At 35.5% G+C, this 23,542-nt stretch overlaps 3 protein-coding genes across 4 annotated transcripts; all 3 read right to left on the bottom strand.

The window, feature by feature from the left end:
- Positions 1-5,208: 5,208 nt before the first annotated feature.
- Positions 5,209-12,234, bottom strand: parietopsin. 2 transcript variants are annotated; one of them, XM_084094440.1, is made up of 5 exons: positions 11,756-12,234; positions 10,036-10,364; positions 8,903-9,148; positions 8,689-8,793; positions 5,662-5,764 (listed from the first exon to the last, which is right to left on the bottom strand). In XM_084094440.1, the coding sequence occupies exons 1-4, from the start codon at positions 12,072-12,074 to the stop codon at positions 8,695-8,697; spliced, it is 993 nt and encodes a 330-aa protein (XP_083950566.1). In that variant the 5' UTR covers positions 12,075-12,234; the 3' UTR covers positions 5,662-5,764; positions 8,689-8,694. The 2 variants fall into 2 exon arrangements, with proteins under 2 accessions (XP_083950565.1, XP_083950566.1); XM_084094439.1 differs by lacking the exons at positions 8,689-8,793; positions 8,903-9,148; positions 10,036-10,364; positions 11,756-12,234 and adding an exon at positions 6,465-8,020 and having other exon boundaries at positions 5,209-5,764.
- A 178-nt stretch (positions 12,235-12,412) lies between these two features.
- nt5dc3 (5'-nucleotidase domain containing 3) lies at positions 12,413-21,900 on the bottom strand. Its single transcript, XM_084094859.1, has 14 exons — positions 21,377-21,900; positions 20,519-20,703; positions 20,216-20,290; positions 20,083-20,138; positions 19,898-19,988; positions 19,230-19,367; positions 18,671-18,731; positions 16,661-16,763; positions 16,391-16,492; positions 16,210-16,291; positions 16,033-16,119; positions 15,536-15,676; positions 14,647-14,711; positions 12,413-14,064 (listed from the first exon to the last, which is right to left on the bottom strand). Exons 1-14 carry the CDS (start codon positions 21,657-21,659, stop codon positions 13,809-13,811), a joined length of 1,725 nt encoding a protein of 574 aa, XP_083950985.1. The 5' UTR covers positions 21,660-21,900; the 3' UTR covers positions 12,413-13,808.
- A 141-nt stretch (positions 21,901-22,041) lies between these two features.
- On the bottom strand, positions 22,042-22,679 carry uqcc6 (ubiquinol-cytochrome c reductase complex assembly factor 6; the record flags this gene model as incomplete). The annotated part of the gene is made up of 2 exons (XM_084094872.1): positions 22,042-22,253; positions 22,572-22,679. 2 exons carry the CDS (start codon positions 22,677-22,679, stop codon positions 22,158-22,160), a joined length of 204 nt encoding a protein of 67 aa, XP_083950998.1. The 3' UTR covers positions 22,042-22,157.
- Between the last annotated feature and the right edge of the window lie 863 nt (positions 22,680-23,542).

Here is a 23,542-nt window from a genome sequence, read left to right as displayed (position 1 = left end):
CGCTTGTTTTTCTCGTTTGTCACACCATAGTCAAAGCTAATCATTCGGTCATTCAACTTATCTAAAGTGAAAAGTTTTTGCTCATAGATGAAATGTTGTAACATTAGTTTGATCTCGAGTGGAGCCACACCCTCTAAAATGTCACGCATAATGTCAACGCAGACATTATCGGTAATATGAAAGTACTCTAGAGAGTTTAGGCAAGAGTCTGCTTTTATGCCTGTTAAACTAGGATTTTTAAGCATGACATGTTCATTGTAATTAACTTCATTGCGCAACTCAAACAATCATCACCAAATATACCCTGCATCTCATGTTTGTCAATCAGACAAATGACAGAATTTGTTGGCTGCAAAACTCTCCAAATATCCTCCAAGTGAATGGCAGGCCAGATTATCAAGCATATTGTGCCAAATAACACTGAACTTTGGCCATTTATCTGAACTTCTAGCCCTCTGGTTTCAAGAAATTTAATATCATCCAACAATGGCTCAAATATTTTGTTGAAACCATAAACTTCTTTGTCAATGGAATTAAAAAGCAAACATAAGTGGATGTTTTCAAGAGACGAGTTAAATCTAGCAGGTAAATTCCTCAAACAAAAATAAACTGCTCCCATTTTGTGAACTTTGGTTTTACATAACATAACAGTTTCAATAAATAAGTTAAAGTAACCCTAAAAAAGTATGGTATTTACTTGGAAATGTGGTACCCAACAGTATGCAGATATATAAAACCATAATAAATAAAAACTTGATCATTTACAGCTGTGTAGGCTACAACTATTTTCCTTGAAAAAAAAAAAAAAATTATACAAACTCGTAGCTGTTGGTGAGAAATAATTATTTTATTTATAATTGTTATGCTTAAATGAAAATATTCTGACAGTGAGACTTGATAACCACAGGCTACTCACTCCCACTGTATAAAAAAATGCCTAAACACAAGTTAAAAACTATACGCACCTTTACAAAGAAACTGACATAATTTCATAACAAACATTAATTATATATTCCTCTACCCACCTAATAAATCTAATGCAATATAAATCACTATATTTATTTATTTATTACTACATATTCAATATAAATATTACACATTTCTGCCCAACCCATGGTAAATTACTACAGTACATTCATGGTAAATGTTTGTAAGGGTGATTAGGGGATTTAAAGTCTTCTAATTTCGTTCATGCCACAATGTTTCTCCTGCTTTCCTCATTAGTCTTGTTGGGAATGTTGAGGCTGTTTCATCCGATTTAATACTAGTTAAATCATCGAGTGATTTGTGGTTTGTAACAGAGAGGTTTCTGTCAAACTGAAACGCTTCCCACTGGTTTTCGCAACGCTGTTTAAAGGGGACATATCATGCCAAATGCACTTTTTTAGCCCTTAAATGCATTTTGTTGTATATTTGGAATGTTTAGAAGTACATAAAATATGAAATTATTCTCTTCAGGTGCTTCGTTGATATCTTTATATTCTGTTTTGGTCATATTTTTCAACCTGTTCCGATTTTTCTGTTATCTATGACGTTTTTTGAACTATTACGTCACAGCATTGGCAGCGGAACTGCCAAATAAGGACATTAACTTCCGGCCCAACACTTCGAGCAATCCGCCATTTTTATTTCTCGCTGCAATTTTGTAGTCCAAGCTAAAGGATGCAGAAGTTACGAGAGGGTAAGTTAAAATGTTCGGTTGTTGGATGTAGTAACCCACACGCTTCATTACACCGTCTAATGTAGATGAACTGCCGCGCGTGACAGGGCGCATGTTTAACTGAAAGAACGAGCAGAGTGAGAGACCCGGTCGCGCGCGCGCTCACTCTCTCTCTTCGGAGCCAGGTGAAAGTGTAAACAAGACATCACCGTCTCCAAACTAGACGCTGTCTTGCTCTCTCTCCCTCGCACATATTAATCAAAATAAATCGACACGGTGGTAAAAGGTCGGAAGACCAAAGTTTCATGTGTAAATACAGTACACACCATTGCGATACATCCATATAAAGACGTTGTTCTACAGGTTCGTCGTCTTCATTTTCATCTCGCTCCGGCTCCGACTCTGGCTCACACATGTAAGGCTGGCTGGACAAGTCTTCCGTTGTTGACATTTTGTTAAAGGGTAACTAAACCCTAAACCAACTTTTTTTAGTTAATGATCTGTAAGAATGAGGCTTTATTAGTGCTGTTCATTGATTCGAGTAACTTTTTGGACATTTGGGTATAAAGTGTTTTAATTTTACAATATATGGTGTAAAAACGTCTGAGTGCTGCCCTCTTAAGGTTGAACGGTGGCTACTGCAGTTGAATTTTCCTATTGGATGTTGCGGTGGCAAGTGACGTAAGCGGTGGCAGGTGACGTAAGCAGGTTCCAGCTCACCACGCCCCTGGTACGAGCTAGCGTAGATTTATCTGTATTGTACAGTGGTCAGGAGGGTACGTAGGTGTAGTGTTGCTGGTTGCAACAACACTGCTGGACTGCATAGCTTTCCAGCAGACTTGGAAATTAGGCGCCTGGAAGACCGTGAGTGTGAAACCTGAATTTTACGCGGGCTCACGCTGAAAAGCGACGCAGTGCCAAACGCCACTCCTCTGGACTCCACGACCGCAGCGGCGTCTTGATGTGAGTGATCATATATATTTTAATCACAATTTATGGTTAGGCTAAAGTTAATTCTCTGGGGTCGACAAACGCGTCGGCGCATTTTGCTGGATTTTTTCACATAGCGGCAAAATATGAATATGCCTAGAGAGCGCGCGCTATTGACATCAACTCGATAAAACCAGAGAATGACGGGCTCTGATAAAACTCATCAGATGCATGTACTGTCGTCTTGCGACCCTGTGAGTCACTCTCCATTTTAGAGAGTCTGACAGCACAGCAGGTCTCAGGTGCACGCCCCCCCCGCACTTTTCTAGCATTTTTCAAATATTGACAGTGGGTGGAGTCAGGCTCTGACCAGGGGTTTAGTTACCCTTTAATAACGTGTGAATAAAAAGTTTCTGTGCCGCTAGATAATCGTATCTCTGCTATCAAACTACAAAAATGGCCGAACGGGGTGGAGTTGAACCGAGTGTGGGCGGGGTATGAAGTGTCTCAATTGTATTTAAAGAGACCGCACCAAAACGAGTTGCTCTCAGACGCACATCAGAAAAGGGGTAGAAAAGGGGCCTGTGGAGCTATAATAATGAGGAATTCAGACCCAAGCATTGCAGTTCCGCTTTATATAGACTACAAATGTATGATTTATATGTAAAAAGGAACAATTTAAAAGCATGATATGTCTCCTTTAATACTAGTGTCCGGGATCGGGAGTAAACGCAACTCCGTGCTGGGCCGTGTTGAAACCATAGGGTTGAAACAACTGAAAACAGCGCTATTTGTTGTTAAGGTGATGATACACAGGGCAACTTTTTGAGCAATGTTGCTGGGCAATCTTGCCGAGCGATTGTTGCTTGGGCACTTTCCCATTGAAAATTGGCAATACATTTCTATCTGGATCATTTAGATCGGTCGTGGGCCCTGTGTCTCATCTGGTTGCCCGTTGACGGCAATATTGCCCAGTAACATTGCTCAAAAAGTTGCCCTGTGTATCATCACCTCTACTGTACTCAGTGGCGGTAGGTAGGCGGCTGCTTGGGGCCCCCACCAGCAGTCGTAGTAGGGGGCCCCCAACCAACCTCAAAAAAAAAAAAGCATCTTATCATCATGAACGCTTCAAAAGCATGGTAAATTGTATTAATATTATTAAGAAATACGTTGAAACGTTGAAGTAGTAGTTAATATGTCCAGTTCATGCCTTCATGGTTATCCGTCTCTACACATACACCCCCGACTTTCACAATACACGTATTGTGATGCTAGATTGTTCTGGTGTTATCTGAAACCGTCTTGGGTGCCATTGTGACTATTAGTTTGTGTAGTGCTACACTTTGTGTGTTCTCTGCTTTTTGGATTAAAGAAAATGTATGCTTTAAAGGGAAAGTTTTTTTTTTCCTCTCCAACCTTTACTTCCCTGTAGATTAGCTTTACCTGCCTATCCACCATTCAGTCTGTAAAAAAAAATTTCGTTCTCTTTTAAAGATCGAATGGGGGGGGCCCATACATACTTTCGCCTTGGGCCCCCAATTTGCTAAATCCGCCACTGACTACTGACCGATAAACCGCTTCAGATGATTCAGTGACAGAGCGGTCCGAATGAATCCGAATAGTTTTAGACCATTATGCAAGCGCGTTTAGAAAGAATCGAACCAAAAGAATGATTCATTCACGAATGATTGGTATCGCTGCTGGTTCAGTCGACATAAATTCGGGACACATTAACTGCTGAAATATTCGCACGTAAAACGTTTCTCAGGTTAATCGGAGCGAGTATCAAACTAAATTAGCCGCACCGCCAGGAAAAGAGGAGGAGGGAGGTTGGTGCCGTCGGGCCGGATGGAGATGATTGGCGGGCCGCCAATTGAATAGCCTTGCTTCAGGGTATCAATAATAGATATGTATTGACATGTATCTGCTATTAACACTTGAGTTAATTTACCTTGCTTTCTTGCAGTGTCACCTCTGTTTCCAAAGAAGATTTCTGTTGGCTTGATATCTATATTAGTGGTTCATATATCATATATTAGTGGTTTTCAGCAAAATACTTGGTCATTTTGTAGGGGGTATCAACTTCCTCAAACATATTTCGTCCTCTTTCAAAATCTTTCATCAAAGTCTGCAATTCATCATTGGGTATATAGAGTAACGATTAAGCAGAGATGTGGTTCTCTCTTGCAAACAGTCCAGGGTTTCACAGAGTAGTTCTTTTGTGCATGTGATGCTTCTTTGCACATTGGTCAGGGTACAATTTGAAGAGGAGTACATTTTTGCAACAAATGCTGCTGCACAGCTTTGGTAGTCAGAAGTGCTGCAATTACTGGAGCCATCAAAATTAGTCTCTAGATAATGTCTTTTTAAACAGAAGTCTAAAAAGTATATTTGTGATATAATTATTTTAACAACTTGTCTTATTTTCTATATTTTAAAATAGATGAAGTTTAGGATAAATCTCTGGAGTAAGTGTGTGGAACAATCTGTCGCATAATGTTGCCTTGAAGAGGTTGATTAAATTAAATTAAATTAAATAAAAACATTAAAATAAACAAAATCAGTGTTTGGATTTTTCTGGGGGAACAATTGATGTACAAGATTATACATTATAAATGCTGGATTTCACATTTTATTTGTGAGTAGCAATCACAGATATTGCTCAAGCTCAAATTTTGAAAGAAACAAGTATGCAAAATTTTTTAAAAGGTTAAACCTGAAAATGTTTTCATAAAATAATAATCTACTAGAATGTACTGGATTTTAAAGGTGCCAAAATGCAGATGCTTATAAATATTACTTAAAAGCATTAAGGTGTCTTATTTCATTCAATGGACAGGTTTAGCATATCTTAAGCTTTAGGAAAGCATCACCTAATTCAGTTTGTGGCTAAAGGCACAGGACAACACAACAGCAGATAAACGCGACTAATCAGTCAACATCAGACAGAAGTGTTTGGCATAGTGTTGTTCAAAGCTCTGATGACCCCACAAGTAAAAGTCAAAAGTGTATAAAACTCTATGAATGTATAAAAAATGCTTTCCATTTCGTCTTCAGATTGTGAAATTCTGTGCGGAACTGAGGGTTGACCGCTGCGTAGATGATGGGGTTAGTGAGGGATGTCATGCTGACCAAAGACACTGTTAAAATCTCCAGCTCCCGAAAAACATCCACCTGAAACACATTAATAACTGTGTTATACTGGATGATACCCATTAAACTTGGCAGTATGGTCAATGCACTTCTAAATAAATAAATAAAATCAGTATTATTTTCTAGAATAAACATCTGAACACTCATATCTTCCATAATTATTATTTATTTATTTTATTTATTTGTTATAAGCATAAAATCTATAAAGGGTTTACACTTAAAATAAGAAAAAAACTATTTGTTATTATTATATCTGTATTGACTACTGACTGCCTTACTGCTATTTTGTTTAGTATTATTACTTTTTTAAATCTACTGTTTATTTGTATTTAATTACAATTTATTACTTTAAGTACAGTCAACTTGCATGTTTAAGTCATTTCAACTTAAATTACATGATGAATGAAATAAGTTGAATCTTGTATAACTTGAAATTGAAAATTCCTTAACTTATTTTGATGAGTTAAAGCCATGTAAAAACATTTGTCATAACGTATTGATCATATAATTTTTTTACAGTGCAGGTTTACATTTCAATGCAAAATCTTGAATCTTTAATATTGATTTAAATTTTTTCATTTATTTTTTGCAGTATGAATGAAAAGAGTTATGAATAAATGCCTCCTTCAAGGAGTAGGTTAACGCAGTTTTCTCATGTAATAAGTGTGCTGTCATTTAAATTGTGAGACAAATTCATTATATTATCCGCAACTCAACTCACTGTTAGATTGCCATCTCGGTAATAGAAGTGATTCAAGACCACTGTCGCAATTAGCGGGATCCAAAATATGAGGAATGTGAAAATGATGTATCCGGAGCGCTTGGCCAGTTTGCTCTCCTTCTTGGCGTTTCCTCTTTCTCTCTGAGCGAGAGACGGCATCATACAGACAGCACCCACCACCTCCTCCTCCTCCTCCTCCTGTGGAGCAGCTGTGGTTTCTCCGGTTGATGCTGGAGACGTTTCTGAAGCGGTTTCTTGAGGAGCGCTTTGCTCTTCAGCGCCTTCTCCATTTCCTGATGCTGGAGAAGATTCAGTAATATCTTGTGAAGCGCTTGTCTCAACAGTACCATCTTCATTAGTTGATGGAGAAGTTTCTGAAGTTGTATCTCGATGGTCAATTGGGTCTTCATCACCCTCTTCTCCATTAGTTGACCCTCCAGAAACTTCTCCATCAGTAACCTTGCTTGACTCTACAGCACCAACTTCTTCATTGGCCGATGGAGAAGTATCTTGGTGGTCGTTTGGTTCCACAATACCTTCTAGGACCTGTAGTGTTTCATTGGTAAGTTCATTCATGGATTTTTCAGTCACAGTCTCTGGTTCGTTTATATTTAAATAGTCAGTCACAGTTGTTGTGGGAAGTTCCTCAGATGTTGGATGTAAATATTGTTGGATATTTTCTTCAGATGGCTCTTTTTCATTGGGTTTTAAATGACCAGTATCGATTGTCTGTGTATTTCCTGTCTCATTTTTAATACTATTCTTTGTTTCCTCCTGTTTTTGCTTTTTATCTTCTTTCTTCTTACCAGGTGGTGGAAGCGAACCCTTATCGAATATTTTCCGACCGTGCGCTCTTACCAACAGGAAAATGCGGCCGTAGAATCCAACAATGACCGTCAAACAAACGCACCAGACGGGAGTCAAAATATAAAGTCCAAACGTGTCGTAAGAGTCAAAAGTCTCCATCCGCAAGCCTCTGCATCTTACGTACACCGGCGAGTCTTTCGCAAATATCACGCAAATGACCGATATGGAGATCGGAGCCAGCCAGGTCAAGAGAATCCACACCGTTACCCGTTTTCTGCTCTCGGCGCTTTTAAACGGATGCGCAATGGCTTGATATCGCTCGGCGCTGATGCACGCCAGCGTGAGCAACTGCACGCAACAAATGAGAGAAAACGACGCGATCTGCGCGCTGCAGAAAAGCAGTCCGAGGTCTCGCGCCGCGTCGCGAGCGCTCAAAACAATGCTGAGGAGCAACGGGCAGTCAACGGCGCATCGCAGGAAGTCAATGACGGCCAGATTCACCAGGAGCGCGTTGTTGGACGTCTGGAGAGACTTCTGGTGGTGCACGGCCCACGCCACGAACAAGTTGGCGAGAATTCCTACGTGTAAAGTCACCAGCAAAACTAGACAATTGGCAGCCACAAATGCAACCTCTATAGTGTCTTGCCATGTGTTGTTGACTTGTCCCCAAACAACGGTGGAATTACTTCTCATCTCCAGTCAAATAACAGCTAATTCCATGTCTTTTTAGATCACATATCGATTTCTATGAACAAAGTTGCACCTTAGTTTTACTCCATCTCTTGTCTCTTGCTTTTTGAGAGCATGTAGTAGCTAATAAAGCCCTTTATTTTAACCCTCATCATTACCATGGTTCTCCATTTGTTTGCGTTTTTCAATTAACACCCTGCAGGGCTGATGGTCACCAGGGATGCTTTTGCTTTAGGCAGTTTGCTGGTTCCATGTGTCATCTCCAGACCGGAACAATGCCAATTACAGCACAAACGCTGATTTTTATTATTTTGCCCTTTATTTCTGCTCTTTAAAGCTTTTATTCATTTGTTGATTTCTTAAAGGTCTAAACGTTTGAACCGGGTTAAGAGAAGTGAGTCGTTATTTTGAATAGAGAATAGTCATAATAAGCACTGGTCTCTAATTAAGGCTGTAGTCTATGCTCTTATTGTCATAGTGATCACATCAGTAATCTTATTTTGAGGAGATTAATTTGGGAAAGGTTTTACACTCTAATTATGAGATTAAGATGCTCACTTTTAACCTTATGTTATTGCTCTGCATTTTTATAGCATTTTGGCATGTGTGTATACACTGTAAAAAAAAGTTGCTGCCTTCAATTTTTAAGTACAATCAACTTGGATTTTTGTCATTTAAACGTATATAATTTTACAATTGTAATACACAATGATTCACATTGACAGACCTCAGATCAGACTGGAGTAACCCTGCTTTGGCTCATCATTACACCAGCAGTGTCACGAGGGATGTATCGACCACAGGACAGGATTTCCAGAGAGGACTCTCGGAACTGGACAAACACATTTCAGAGAATGACTGGAGCGTTTCGTTGCACAGTGTGCCCTGTATATAAATACCAATGCATTCTGTCGAAGATGATGCTGGCACATGAAACAGACCTGTTTGTTAGTAAGGAAGTAGATGATGGGATTGTAGACCGGGCTGGTTTTGGCGAAGTACATTGGCATGGTGGCGACCAGAGGTGGGATGTAGATCTCTGGATTCACAACCACAACCACAGAGATGGCGGTGTAAGGCAACCAGCAGATGAAGAAGGCGACGATCATGGCCAGGACCATCCGTGCCGCATGCTCGTTGTCCTCCAAGCATTTTTTTCCTCCTTGAAGTTCAATGCTTTTGTTGATCTGAAATGATGGAGTGTCATTTGCAGTGATATGAGAAGTACTAGGATAAAAGATCATAGTTTTGATATAAACACGGATGTCTACGGTAGCGATCACAATAGCGTAAATCACCTTTTGAAAGTAGCTTGAGACTTCAAATAAAGACTGTATATCAATTACATAGTTACATCAGTATGTGGTGACAAAATCAAAATATTCATTCAAGAGATGAATCACTAAAAAAAAAAAAAAAAAAAAAAGTTCCTGCCTTGAATTTTTAAGTACAATCAACTTGGATGTTTAAGTCATTTCAACTTAAAGGGATAGTTCACCCAAAAATTTAAATTAGCCCCTGATTTACTCACCCTCAAGTTAAGGGTTAATAAAGGCCTTCTGAAGTGAAGCCATGCGTTTATGTAAGAAAAATATTAATATTTAACACATTACAAAGTAAAATTATAGTTTCCAGCCAAACGCTGTCTACTTACGCCCAAAGCGCAACTTACGCAACTTGTGATGTCGGAAGTACGTGGAGCGTAATGGCCTAGAGCAAATATCAGCAGTGCATTGCATTACTCGCATAAGTTGTGCTTAGACTTAAGTTGAATCCATATGTTTGTTTGGCCGGAAGCTTTTTTTACTTTATAATACTTTTTTAAGTTTTAAATATGAATATTTTTCTTACACAAACGCATCGCTTCACTGAACTATCCCTTTAAATGACTTTAAAATTTTTGTTGAATCTTGTATAACACAAAAGTTATTTTGACAAGTTAAAGCAATGTAAAAACATATGTTGTCATAACTTATTGATCTTTTTTTTTTTTTTTTTACAGAGATCCAGTAATGAAACAAGTGAAGTTTTTATGAGTGAATCATTGACTATGAACTAAGAGCGAGCCGCCTACCTTCCTCATGGACACAAGGACGTTGCTGTAGCAGTATATAATGACAGCAGTGGGTAATATGAAGCACATAAGCGTGTAGGCGATGAGGTAACTGTAGTTTGTCCAGGATCTCTCCTCCCAGCCCAATGAGCAGGACGTCTGGACGCCCTCGGGCCCGTACGAGCTCCAGCCCAGCAGTGGAGCGATGGCCCAGAAGAGGCAATAGAGCCAGACCAGCGCCAGGCCCTGGCAGCTCCTGCAGACGTTCAGCTTGAAGCCTGCCATGGGTTTGCAGACTATATTGTACCGCTCGTATGCCAGTAGTGTGAGAGTGCATAATGAAACCAGGCCTAGAAAATAAGACATTAACATACATTTTATTGACTTTTTTTTATGCAGTATTTATATATAACAGTTTCTTTCATGCTTATTCAGCTTACTCAAAACTGGTCAGGAATTATGAGATTAATCACTATTTTATCATATTTTACAGATAAGGTTTTAATCATTTAGTACAGATAATATAAAAACAGTAGCCAATTATTATAAATATAATAGCCCTTGTCTTTAAAAAATATTTGTCTTTAAAAAAATATTTTTTATAATTACTTTTTATTTTTAATAAATGTTTATAAATACTGTTTATACTATATTATATATCTTTACACATGAAAATATAACAGCCTTAATATAAATGACAATTATTTAATGTTATCCTATATATAATGTTATTTAGTATTAAAGTATTAAATATTTTGAGTATTAAACATTTAATATTATAATGATTTAATATTTAAAAAATGCCATTGTTTAAAAAAAGATTTAAAATACTATTATAAACTATTATTAAATACTTAATATTTTTCTCACACATTTTAAATGGGTATTTACACATGAAAATATAATAGCCTTAATACAAAAGTAAATTATTTAATTTTATCTTTAAATTATATAATATTAATATACATTTAATATTGTAGTGTAAGCATGTAACATTATAAAAATGTTATATTTATAAATGACATTTAAAAAATATTTATAATAAAATTTTAAATACTTAATATTTTTCTCATACATTTTAAATGGGTCTTTACATATGAATATATAATAGCCTTAAAACAAAAGCCAATTATTACATTTTATATTTAAAATGCATCATATTAATACATAATGTAATATGTATAAATATTTAATATCAATATTATTTACAAATTTTAAATGGGTTTTTACACATGAAATAGCTTTGCTATAAAATGCAATTATTCAATGTTATATTTAAAATATATCATTAATATTATAAGTAGGCTATGTAATTTTTTAGTTTTAAACATTTAATATTCATATAATATTTAATATTTGTAATTTTTTTAAAACATTAATTATTATTCAATATTTTAAATACTTGTTATTTTCCTCACACATTTTATATTTTCATGTGTAAAGACCCATTCAAAATGTGTGAATAATATAAATTCTTATAATATTAATATTAAATGTCTAATGCTAAAAATATTGCATATTTATATTATTCTTATTATACATTTTAAATATAACATTAAATAATTGGCTTTTATATTAATGGGTCTTTACACATGAAAATATACAGAATATACATGGAAAAAAATTATATCCTCTCCATGAAAAAAAAAAAAATCCTCAGACACTCAGAAGGGCATCAACATATTTGGGGACGCATTATATAACATAAAACAAATAAAATAACCTTTTAATCAGTACTCACCAAAGTAGTTCACAGCAAATCCTTGAAAAACACAGAATGCATGGCCTAAAAAGAAAGACCCTTCATAATTTGTGATGGTGACGATCGCAGAGCCACAGGTGGCAATCATAAGATCTGACACAGCCAGGCTGAGAATGATGACGTTCATCGCATTGAGAAAATGCATGTTCTTCAGCATTACGGCAATTACCAACAAGTTATTAAACACAGAAAGTAGAGTGTTTATGAACATGAGGTATGAAAGTATGCTGTAGCCCACGCGTGGAAAAATAGTAGGTTGTACCGTCATGGCCAAATCTGTAGTCGTGATGCTCTCCATGATTGAATGAGCTCTGGAGACTGTGTGACGGCAGTGGGTTTTGTTCCGAGCCGGTCAGACCATCATATTATCGGCTTTAAAGAATGAGATCAGATATTGGCTACGGCCAATTGATTACAAAAAGTAATCTGAAGCATCTGGTCACCATATCCAATTGTTAAAAGGCCATTTGTCAAATTACTCTTTGCCAGCTTAATAATCTTATTAATAAAAGCAGGCTTAGAAAATAAAATTGGAGATGCCTGCTGAGATTTTGTTTTAAGATAATTATATATAGACAGTATACTTTGCATTGTACTACCAAAAGCATAAAACAATAAAAAAAGACAAAACAATGATTAATTTGTTTCCATTTATAATAAATATCCCAAATAAAATACACTTCTATTAAAGATGAACACATTTGAACAATGTCAAATTAATGACAGGTTCTGACTTCCTTCAGTATCAAAAAGAAAGTTTAAGCAGACAAAAAAATTAGTGTGCGTATTCAAAATGTGATGCAAACATTCATACAATACCAAGTTCAGTATACTGAACGTATTTTTAAAAGTCAAAAATATATATTTACCATGTCAGAAAGAATGCCTTACAGGCGATTATGCAAAATAAAGCAGTACAATACGCTCCTTCACTTTAAGAGTCATGCGAACTCTCATCGTACAGCAACTGTTTATATTTTATTCTGCTATAAATGTTGATTTCTAAACAGTTATGCCAACATTTGACAAAAACATACAGGAGGGAGCAAAAATCTGAAACCACATTGAAAATTTGAATTTAAATCTGAAAAGTTTATAATAAAAATTCAGTTAAACTTTTCACTCTAATTGTTATACTTAATATAATCTGTAATAAAATCAAATTCCGATCAAAAGGTTTGAGGTTGGCCAGATATTTTAATGTTTTTGAAAAAGTCTCACTGCATTTATTTGATAAGAAAATAATATTACCAGCAATTAAAATCAATTTTTTATTTTAATATATTTAAAAAATGTATTTATTCCTGTGAAGGCAAAGCTGAATGTTCATCAGTGATTATTGAGGAGTAAAATGTATTCAATTATTTGAAATAGAAATCTCTTGTAACATTATAAATGCCTGTCACTTTTGATCAGTGTATTCTCGCTGACCCCATAGTTTTGAGTGGTAGTGTATTTTTTCACTAGTGGTCTCACACTTTTGAAGCCCATTGTATATTATCATCATATATTGCTAAAACACAGTATGTAAGGCTTTTAAAACATTAAACACTGAACTTATTTTTATGATCATTTCAAGATGAATACAGGTCTGTCTTCCTGAGAGTTTCTCTTTTGTTCTTCATTAGCTATCTGAAACCAGGTTCAGCTCCGAATCAACTTTAACCCTTCAATATGTACATTCACTTTGATAAAGCATGTTTGATTGTGTCAAGTATCCACTCCTTTAGTCTTTCAATAAGCTTAATGGAGATGGATTCATGAAGGCCAATGATGAAAGAAAGACTTACAAAATGTAAAAATAAAATCTCTCCGAGGCACATTAAAACAGCATGAAGTTCCTCAAGTACTCTCTTATCCATGTAAACTCCATTGTCATCCATTTTACAAGAAAGGTTACATATAAAATGAAGGTATTGGCAGACATCCACAGCGCAGATCTACACTAGAATGATATTATCTGAAGCGACTCAAGCTGAATCTGATGGAAGAGATATAACATCTAACCGTGGCTGTTCTGTGGCCTTTGTCTTTAAGTCTCTCCCTGGGATCCGGTGGTTGTCCTGTGGCTCTGGAAGCTGGTCTGCTCGGGCCAGATAGGGGACTCGTGCTGGAGGGGTGTGCGTCGGGGGTAGAAGGTGTGCTGGAGGTCGTAGTTCAGCAGACAGCTGAGGGACGCCATGTAGATGTCGGCGAAGCGGGAAAGACGGCGCGAGAAGTAGGTCGGGTTGTGGTACGTGCGAAAAAGACTCCCGAACTTGCCGTTGAAGATGTCTTTGGTCCGTAACCTGTTAACAACAAATTATTTTGAAGAATTGCCCATTTCAAGCTCAATTTGAAAAATAAAATACAAGTCATTATGCTTGAAGAAACTAAGTTCATCTACAGTGTATCATTTTCTCTATGCCATCAATATTTCCTATACATTAGTTAGAAGAGAAATAATACTGTGTAATGAATGATTTTAAACGCCACATTCCTCGAAATGAACCGAAATGTGTGTCTGTATTATTATATTTAACTAAAACTAAAATCAAAACCATTAAAACAACTTTAAAACTTTAAAAAAAAGTTAATTGAAAATTGAAAAACGTAAGCTTATTTTAATTTCAGCAAGTTGCCAATGCAACATTTCTCATTTCCATTTAACTTGATGTACTAAAATAACTAAAACTGAAATATATATTTTTATATAAACATGTTTTAAAAAACAAAAACTAATAAAAACAGCAACATTATTAAAGCTAGACTAAATTTAATATGAAAACAGATAATATAAGAATAAAAACTAACTGTAAATATGAATGAAAACTAAAATAACACTGGTCTAAATATAGAAAAAATATAAAGATTAATTTGAGATTAGTTACATCATATCCTCTCTTTCACTGATCCACTGCTGGATCACAGTTTGTGACGCGGGGTCCTGGTGCACCTGCCACATAAAAATGCTTGGTCAATATTGGACATTTGCATGCTTATTTACGCTATAGATTACCTTTGCACTCATCTAATGGTAAAACAAAGTTAACTTTAAAAACAATAAGTATTAATAACATTGTTAAATGTAATCTTCAGCAGTTCTCAAAATGTACATGCACTTAAAGGGCTCATGAAATGAGAAATCAAACATGGATGAGTGATATTCACGCGTTTTATTATTGTATCCGAACTAAGCTAGTGTAAAGGGGCAGTCTTCTGAATGGACGCGGGGAGCAGCAGCTCATTTGCATTTAAAGGGACACACACAAAAACAGCGCATTTTTGCTCACACCCCAAAAGGGGCAAATTTGACAAGCTATAATAAATGATCTGGGGGGTATTTTGAGCTGAAATTTCACAGACACATTCTGGGGACGCCATAGATTTATATTGCATCTTGTGAAAAGGGGCAAAATATGTCACCTTAAAACGGTCAGAGTCATCTGTCATCTACTTAAAATAACTGCAGCGTCTGCAGCTCTTAATGTGACGCTTTACGTTTTTAGCTAACGCGCACAGAGCAGAAAGGGCTTGAATGAAGCACTTTTGGCTCTAGATAAAATCTTATAGATATAGCTCCGAAAGATCATTACCATAAACAACCTTGAGTGCTTGTGGTGTGAACAGCTTCGTTGTTTTTAATCTTTAATCTGTAGAAACGGTAAAATGGCACAATTATGTCCCGCGGTCCGGGTGGAACCAAGCCCCGCCATTTGAATAACACCGTTTTAGAGCGTCCCCTTTTGTTTGCTTTAGAGCGCCCCCTGGTGGTCTGACCTGCATTTGTTCCAGAAGCCCGGTCAGGGCCTGCAGCCAGGTCATGGTGTGGACGTATTCTTCAGTATTCATGATTTTGATCTCCTTACGCAACTCAGGAATGATAGCTCCTGTTCTCCAACCGTGTTTCAGGGTCAGGTCCTGCACACATCACAACATCATTTTCATTACAAAATCAAACACAATCAAAAACAATACTTTCAGAAGACCAAGTCATTGTCTGTGTGATATCTATACAGGGCATGCTGAGACATGTTTGCATTCTGACTTGCAAATAATATTAATAAGACAGAACTACCGCCGACCCTCTGAATGCATTGTGATGAAAACAGCAGATAAAAATTATGTATATTTCATTCAAAACTAAAAGAATTGATAAAACGGTTCAATGTAATCTTTTTTTTATACCTAATATCTGTGTTTTTATGCTTATTATCAAATCAAAGCACAATAATATGTTTGTGTATATGTTGAAAAGGACAGAATCTGATTCTTACGGCAAGGTCACTGTAAATGTGATCTCCAAAGTACAAAACCTTTGAGCCTCTCCATCCTGTAAGCCGCAAAAACTCGTACAAGTTTCCCTGGAAGCAGACAAAGTGAACAGATCAGATTCCACCATCATCATTGAATAGAAACAGCTGGCAGCTGAACACTGGGGCATGAAAGATCACCTGTTTATAGATCTGCCCTTTCTTCAGTTGGTGAATTCTGTCCCATAACAACACGCCTTTATCAGTAACTCGTCTGAATGGTCTTCAGAAACCGGGGAAAAATGTCAGAATGACTTTGATTTAGAAGAGATGCAACACTGCCAGACCTGGCCAGAGATTTCTTAGGGGTTTTGGAACTTACTTCCTCCTGTCGTTGAAAAAGCCTGGCTTGTCGGCCTGCACTATGACAACATCAAACAGGTCCTGCCAGTCTTTCCCAACTATATAGTTCATGCCTCGATCTCTACAATAAGGAAATTAAAAGATATTTTATTTGAAAAGAGCATTTTGTTACAAGCGGTTAGTCACAATGGCTTTGTATAAATTCTTTGTAATAGGGTGTCTCTCATATGATCCATTTATTTATGTGTAATGATGTTTATTTTTAATTTAGTAGCTTCGTTGCACTCACACAAAATCAAAAGGGCTGTTGGTTATCAAAAACATCTTCTTGCCCATCTTAGACAGCTTCTGTAAAACAGCGTGTGTCTGTTCACCGTAACAGATGAACTTTTCTGCAGAAAAGAACAAACAAGAATAACAAGTAAATCTAAATTGTATCATTTGCACTGATGATTACAAAACAAGGGAGTAGTGCGTACATATTATGTACATCATATTAAATACTACCATAATAATAATAAAATAAATTAAATATAAATGTTATTGTTAATTCATTATTGTAGATCGTTATATATCACATATATTACATTTTATATTGTACTAATGTACTTATATTGAATTAATTGAGAATCATATTTATAATAGTAACACAATAATATTAACTGTTAATAAAAAAATATAATGTCATCATCATCATTATTGTAGACTAAATTATTATTACACGTTTATATTGTGTATAACAGTACATAATAGGTATTAATAACAATAATAATTATAAATATTGTTGCGGCTATTATTATTATTATTACTATAGATTATGGACGTATTATTATTATTTTTTTATTACAGTGCCTATCATTTATCAGTCGTATTTATAATGATAATATTATTCTTATTATTTTATTTCATTACAGCAGGTCAATATATTATTACACTTTTATATTGTCCATAATTAATTTTATTTATTTATTTATAACAATAATTATTATTATGAATATTATTAGATTAATCGATTTGACAGCACTCATAAAATGTATTATCAAATACATTAATCGTGACTAATCACATTTAACATAAAAGCTTGTGTGTGTGTGTGTATATGTGTGTATGTGTATGTATGTATGTATGTATGTATGCATGTATGCATGTATGCATGTATGCATGTATACAAGTGTATGTATATATATATATATATATATATATATATATATATATATATATATATATATATATATATATATATATATATATATATATATATATATATATACACATACATATATTTACAAACTTTTATGTTAGATGTGATTAATCAAGATTAATTGATTTGACAGCGCAAATTTTTAGATATGTACAGTGCAATGCATAAGTTAATACACCCATGCTAAAGTTGACTAAAAAGAGGAATAAAAAATCATATTTTGGAAATTGAACTTAATGCCTTAATTTAAAAAATTAGGAAAAATCCAACCTTTAAGGACACCAATTTTCTTTGTGAATGAATAATGTATCGTAAATAAATAAATGTTCTTCCTTAAAATACATGGTGCATAAGTGAGTACACCCCTATGTTAAATTCCCATAGAGGCAGGCAGATTTTTATTTTTAAGTATTAAAAAAAAAAAAAAATTAGGATACTATGCATCCTGATAAAGTTCCCTTGGCCTTTGGAATTAAAATAGCCCCACATCATCACATAGCATTCACCATACCTAGAGATTGGCATGGGGTACTTTCCATAAGATCATCTCTCAATGCAAATCAAACTAGCTTTTAGGCTAACTGAAATAAAACCATGCCAATCTCTAGGTATGGTGAAGGCTATGTGATGATGTGGGGCTATTTTAATTCCAAAGGCCAAGGGAACTTTATCAGGATGCATAGTATCCTAAAAATTAATTTAAAAAAAATACTTAAAAATAAAAATCTGCCTGCCTCTATGGGAATTTAACATAGGGGTGTACACACTTATGCACCATGTATTTTAAGGAAGAACATTTATTTATTTACGATACATTATTCATTCACAAAGAAAATTGGTGTCCTTAAAGGTTGGATTTTTCCTAATTTTTTTAATTAAGGCATTAAGTTCAATTTCCAAAATATGATTTTTTATTCCTCTTTTTAGTCAACTTTAGCATGGGTGTATTAACTTATGCATTGCACTGTATATTAGAGTACATATTTATCAATCATATTTATAATGATATTATTATTATTGAACAATTTGTGTGAATATGTCACAAGATGCTTGAGAAATTTGGTCAGATCTCTCAAATAGACATGTTACTTAAATTACCGATATCAGCCTCTACCGCTCGATACATAATCCCTCTGACATGGACATCTCCAATGGCCTCCTGGGAGTGGAGAAACACACCAGATGCAGAATATCAAAGCCAACGTAACATCAATATTCAGCACTGAAGCAACACACAAAGCCCTGACGCACTACCAGACACCTCCTGTGAAAGCTCTCGCTCATTTCATCTGGGGACAGTCATAAATCCTCTGAGACTTGTTAATGCATAAAGAGGGAGGACTGAACATAAAAGCAATGATGTGCATCTCATATTGATTGAATTGATCTGTAGATCCACTAAAAGACATCCGTCCATCCGTAACACTGCTTCTCTCCAGGCACGTGGCACAGATGGTGCTTCCAAACGCTCCCTCTAAAATTAGACCGTTCCATGCTGCTCTATACAAACTTAAATAGCACTTTCAGGAGCCGTATTAATCCAACATGTGCTCAAGAGAGTCTGAGCCTTCTGACATTTGTGGTACCCTAAATATGACAGCACTTCGTCTCCTTACAAACTGATATCGGTGAAGGAAATCTTGATTTTTGACTATACCTTGACGTCTTTATAAAGATGAACAGGCTCGTAGTCGATGTTGTGCTTCAGGAAGTAGTCATTAACACACGACAGTAGAGTCATTTCTGGCAGGGAGAAGATATCCATGAACTGCTTCATGGTGTGACCGTGAGAGCTCTGCACGAGAGAACAGAAGAGCTGTGTTAAAGGAGAACTTTTATGCCCTTTTTCAAAGTCTTGATTTTGTTTTGGGGGTCTACTAGAATAGGTTTTCAGTTAGTCAGTAACGCTCTGTTTTGTTTTGGTCTCTATGAAGCCCCTCCTTCCGAAAAGCGCAATGTGCTCTGATTGGTCGGCTGGATCAGTGTGTTGTGATTGGTCAAAAGCATTGAGCGCGTTTTGAAAATGTCACGCCTCTTACCATAATCGTGAGTTTCAACACTACTTACCTTTTTTTGCGTATGCCTTAGGCGGGAATTCCTTAAATGAGGAATATTGTGACGTGTTCGTTCCCGGAATAAAACTCAAGACTACAATCAAGGCGTTTCAGGGAGTTCAGCACTGATATAGAGAATAACTTCTTTTAGAGTGACTTTGTGCTTTCTAACTTTGCAGATGCTCAAAAAGAAACATTACAGGACGGGAGTTTTGCGTGACCGCACCTTTAAGATATCAAACAAACCATTGACAAAAGCAAGCGCACAGACCTTGCCATAGAAGTCACTCATGATCTCCAGGGGTACGTGGGAACCCTCATACATCGCAATGACCTCCTTTTCTGGCACAGGATTAAGACCCCTACGGAAACATTGACATTACAATGAGCGAACATATCTTGAGATTAATAATAATGTATAAAAGTAGTAAAGTATATATGTTTGTTGCACTCTACCTGTACACAGTACCCCGCTGGATATAATGAAAGGCATCAATCTTCATCAGTAAGGCCTAGAATACGGATGAGATTGACAAGTTATGCATTGAAAAAAAAACTCAAGAAAATTCTAGATCAGGACTGAACACACCTTTTGGACATCATAGTGCAGACCACGAATCACAAAATTAGGGATGTAATCATATTCCCTCAATCCCTCTGGATACTGTTATGTGGACAGAAAAAGACAAAATATCGTTTCCAAAGGCATTCATTTATTAAAACTACTGAAAATCTTTTAAATATCTTGGTTTTAAGTGTGTAATTTCTGGAAAATATTGACAGATTTCATAATTATTACAAATTACATCATTTAACATAACAGAATTTGTTTGTGTAAATAGGCCTATATACATATATATATATTTAATGTATAAAGTCTTGGATCAGTCACCCTGTGTTCTTCGATGAGGATGTCTCGGGCGATGTTGAAAATGAGTGTGTGAAGGTGACTTGAGTAGAAAGCTAGTGTGTAGTCATAGTCAAAGCCATAGATCTCAATGTCCTGCAGACTCATCTGATTATTGGCAAAGATGGTGTCTGGGTTGACAAAGTTACTTGATATCACAGGAATTAAATCTGTGGAAAAAACAACATACTTGTGTGTTAATAAATAACTGACCCTTTAAGTTCACAGTTTTATTATGCTTGCTTAAATATAATAAAAAATAATAAATTCAAAAGGAACTCCAATGAATAATGATTAACCTGCAGTGAGACATTCATTATGAAAAGAAATTCTTTGCATGCTAATATAAATCTTGGATAGTTTTCATGTAAAGACAAGCGTTGTTATTGTTACTAAACTAAAACTATTAAAAATAATTAAAGCTGAAAAAAAAAAAACAAATATTAGAAGAAAAATGTAAACAAAACAAAAATCAATTCAAAGCTGAACAAAAGTGCATTCAAAATATTAGCTAATAAATTAAATATTATAATAGCATATAAATAAAACAGCTCTCTCTCTCTTTCTCTCTCTCATATATGTGGTTTGCAAACACATAAATGCATGCATTATATAGTCATTTAACATCTCCAATCATGGCATACAGAGGCCAGCACATATCACTGCAATAAATAACTAAACTTTAACAATCTATACGGTAAAATATAATACGAATAAAAAAATAAAATTGTATTTATGCATTGCTCATATACAACATCCAAACAGCCTTCTGGTCCTCTGCCAGATCATGATCTTAAGAGGAAAGTGGAAACAGGCATTTCTATAACATGTATACTAACTAACCTAGCGTTCGCTGTTTGGTTTCATTGTAAACAGACCAGAGCCAGCTGGTCTTGTCGTCACTGGAGCTGGTGCACATGTTCCCTGCTGTCAGTTGTCCCAGGGGACCCTGCCTCCGGGACACGAGAGCACATTTAGGTCCCCAGGAGCGTCTGGTCCATGGAGTGCTGCTGTTGACCGACCATGTACCGCTTCTAGTGTGCAGATACTTAAAGTGCGTGCTCAGTCTCTTAAAACTCTCTTTATTTCTGAGCAGGCTTGAAAGAGGCAAGGACAAAGTCGGCATGTTTCCACCGCACCAGAGCTGCCTTCTGTCTGATAGATAGTGTCAGGCAAGCGCGTTCAACTGTACATGCTCAAATATACACATGCATACTTCCGTTTGCACGGCTACAGGCTGCTTTCCATAATAAAAGTTCCTACCTACTTACAAAAAAAAAAAAAAAATATTCGGCCGAAAACAGTTGACAACTTTTTCAGAGAAAAGTCTTATTTTTACTAAGACAGTTTAATTTCCACATTTATTAATTAGGTTCTTCCCAAATAAAAGCATCACGATCTGAAATGGTTGCAGAAACTCTCAATTAGTCTATAACACAAAAACAACTGTACAGATAAAGAAACAAATATTTTTGAGTTTGAGTTTTATATGACAAATGGAGACAGTACACGTACAAATAACTTTATTCACAGAATAAAATAACTTTTGTATCATTTTACTCAGGCTTTGAAAAAAAGATTTAGGTTTTATATAAACAGTAGCTATGAAAAACAAATCAATGGGTCAATGTTTCTCAGACACAGAGTCTGTCTGTCTTTCTTTCAAGCCAAGAAGTTCTGTTCGCAGTTCTCCAGGCTTTGGTGGGACATCTGGAATGGTCTATGATTTAGGAAGAAAAAAAAATTTGTTTATGCCATACATAATGTTTCCAGTCAACATGAAGTTAAAAATAATCTAATTTATTTTTATAATTCACAATCCTGGACTTAATTAGAACATGAACTGATGCATGTAATTCCAAAAAAAAAAAAAAGAAAAAAGAAAAGAAAAAATAGACAGTCAAGTAAAATCCCTACAGACAATATGTAAAATTGGTTGCAAATAGCAAATCACATTTACAGACAAGCATCAAGATTGTACAAACACCTAAAAAAAAAAAAGAAAAAAAAAAGCACAAAACCAGATCTGGAAACTTACTAAATCAGGACGGTAATACTGATGCACAACCTGTGCTCCAGCAAACATTGACAACACACTGGCTGCAAACATCCTTAGATATCTTGGCCATGATACACCTGCTGGCATCCTTAAATCTCAGCTGGCTGACAAGTGTTATGCAAATTAAGAGAATTTATACCTAAAGAAAGAAAGAAAAAAAAGTTATAATTGCAATTTGCCCCACTAACAGAGTTAGTATTTAAATAGGAAGGAAAATTTTGGGTTGTGTTAACCCATTACCACTATTTGAAATAATGTAATGTCTATTTTAAATAATAATAATACATGTTTAGATTATACAAAAATTGTATCAACATTATAATAACAATAAGCCATTATTTTCACAGCTAGTCTACAACACATTTTCATATGTTGTAGCCATAGAGTTGTAGCTTCTTCCAATGAAACTCAAAAAAGATATAATGTACACAAGCATTTCAAGTGAGTATACGTATTTAATAAGTCAATTTAATTACATCGGTTTTTGCTATAAGGTCATTTAATCACTGCTAGCTATCTTAAACGAAGCAACAAATGAAGTATAGTGCAATTGAATGACAACAGGATTATATTTCCTACATTAAGCCAGATCAAATCTGGAGAATGATACACTAACCTTGTTAAGTTATAGTCGAAATAACATTACGGAGTGGTTTCGTTATTCGACATTCAGCAGTAAAGGTTCTTGTTACATGTCTCACATGCTTTGGAAGTATTGTAAGTCACGTTTATCATGGGGTGTACTGAAATTAATTATTTTCCCTATTATCCCCAAGCAATTGATGAAAATTTGTTAAATTGATTAAATACTTTATTCTACACTTACTTGAACTGTAGTAATTTCATGTATGCCATAAGATGCGTTTTATATAGACATGCATGGAGAGAAAAATACCACTTCCCCTTTGTAAATAATGGTAGAGTCCAACAATGTGAAGCCAACCATTAGA

The sequence above is a fragment of the Abramis brama genome, assembly GCF_963993115.1.
Source record: "Abramis brama genome assembly, chromosome: 20".
In the NCBI taxonomy this organism is placed as follows: Eukaryota; Metazoa; Chordata; class Actinopteri; order Cypriniformes; family Leuciscidae; genus Abramis; species Abramis brama.
The sequence above is the reverse complement of the archived record's forward strand: the minus strand, read 5'-3'. Positions and strand labels throughout refer to the sequence as shown.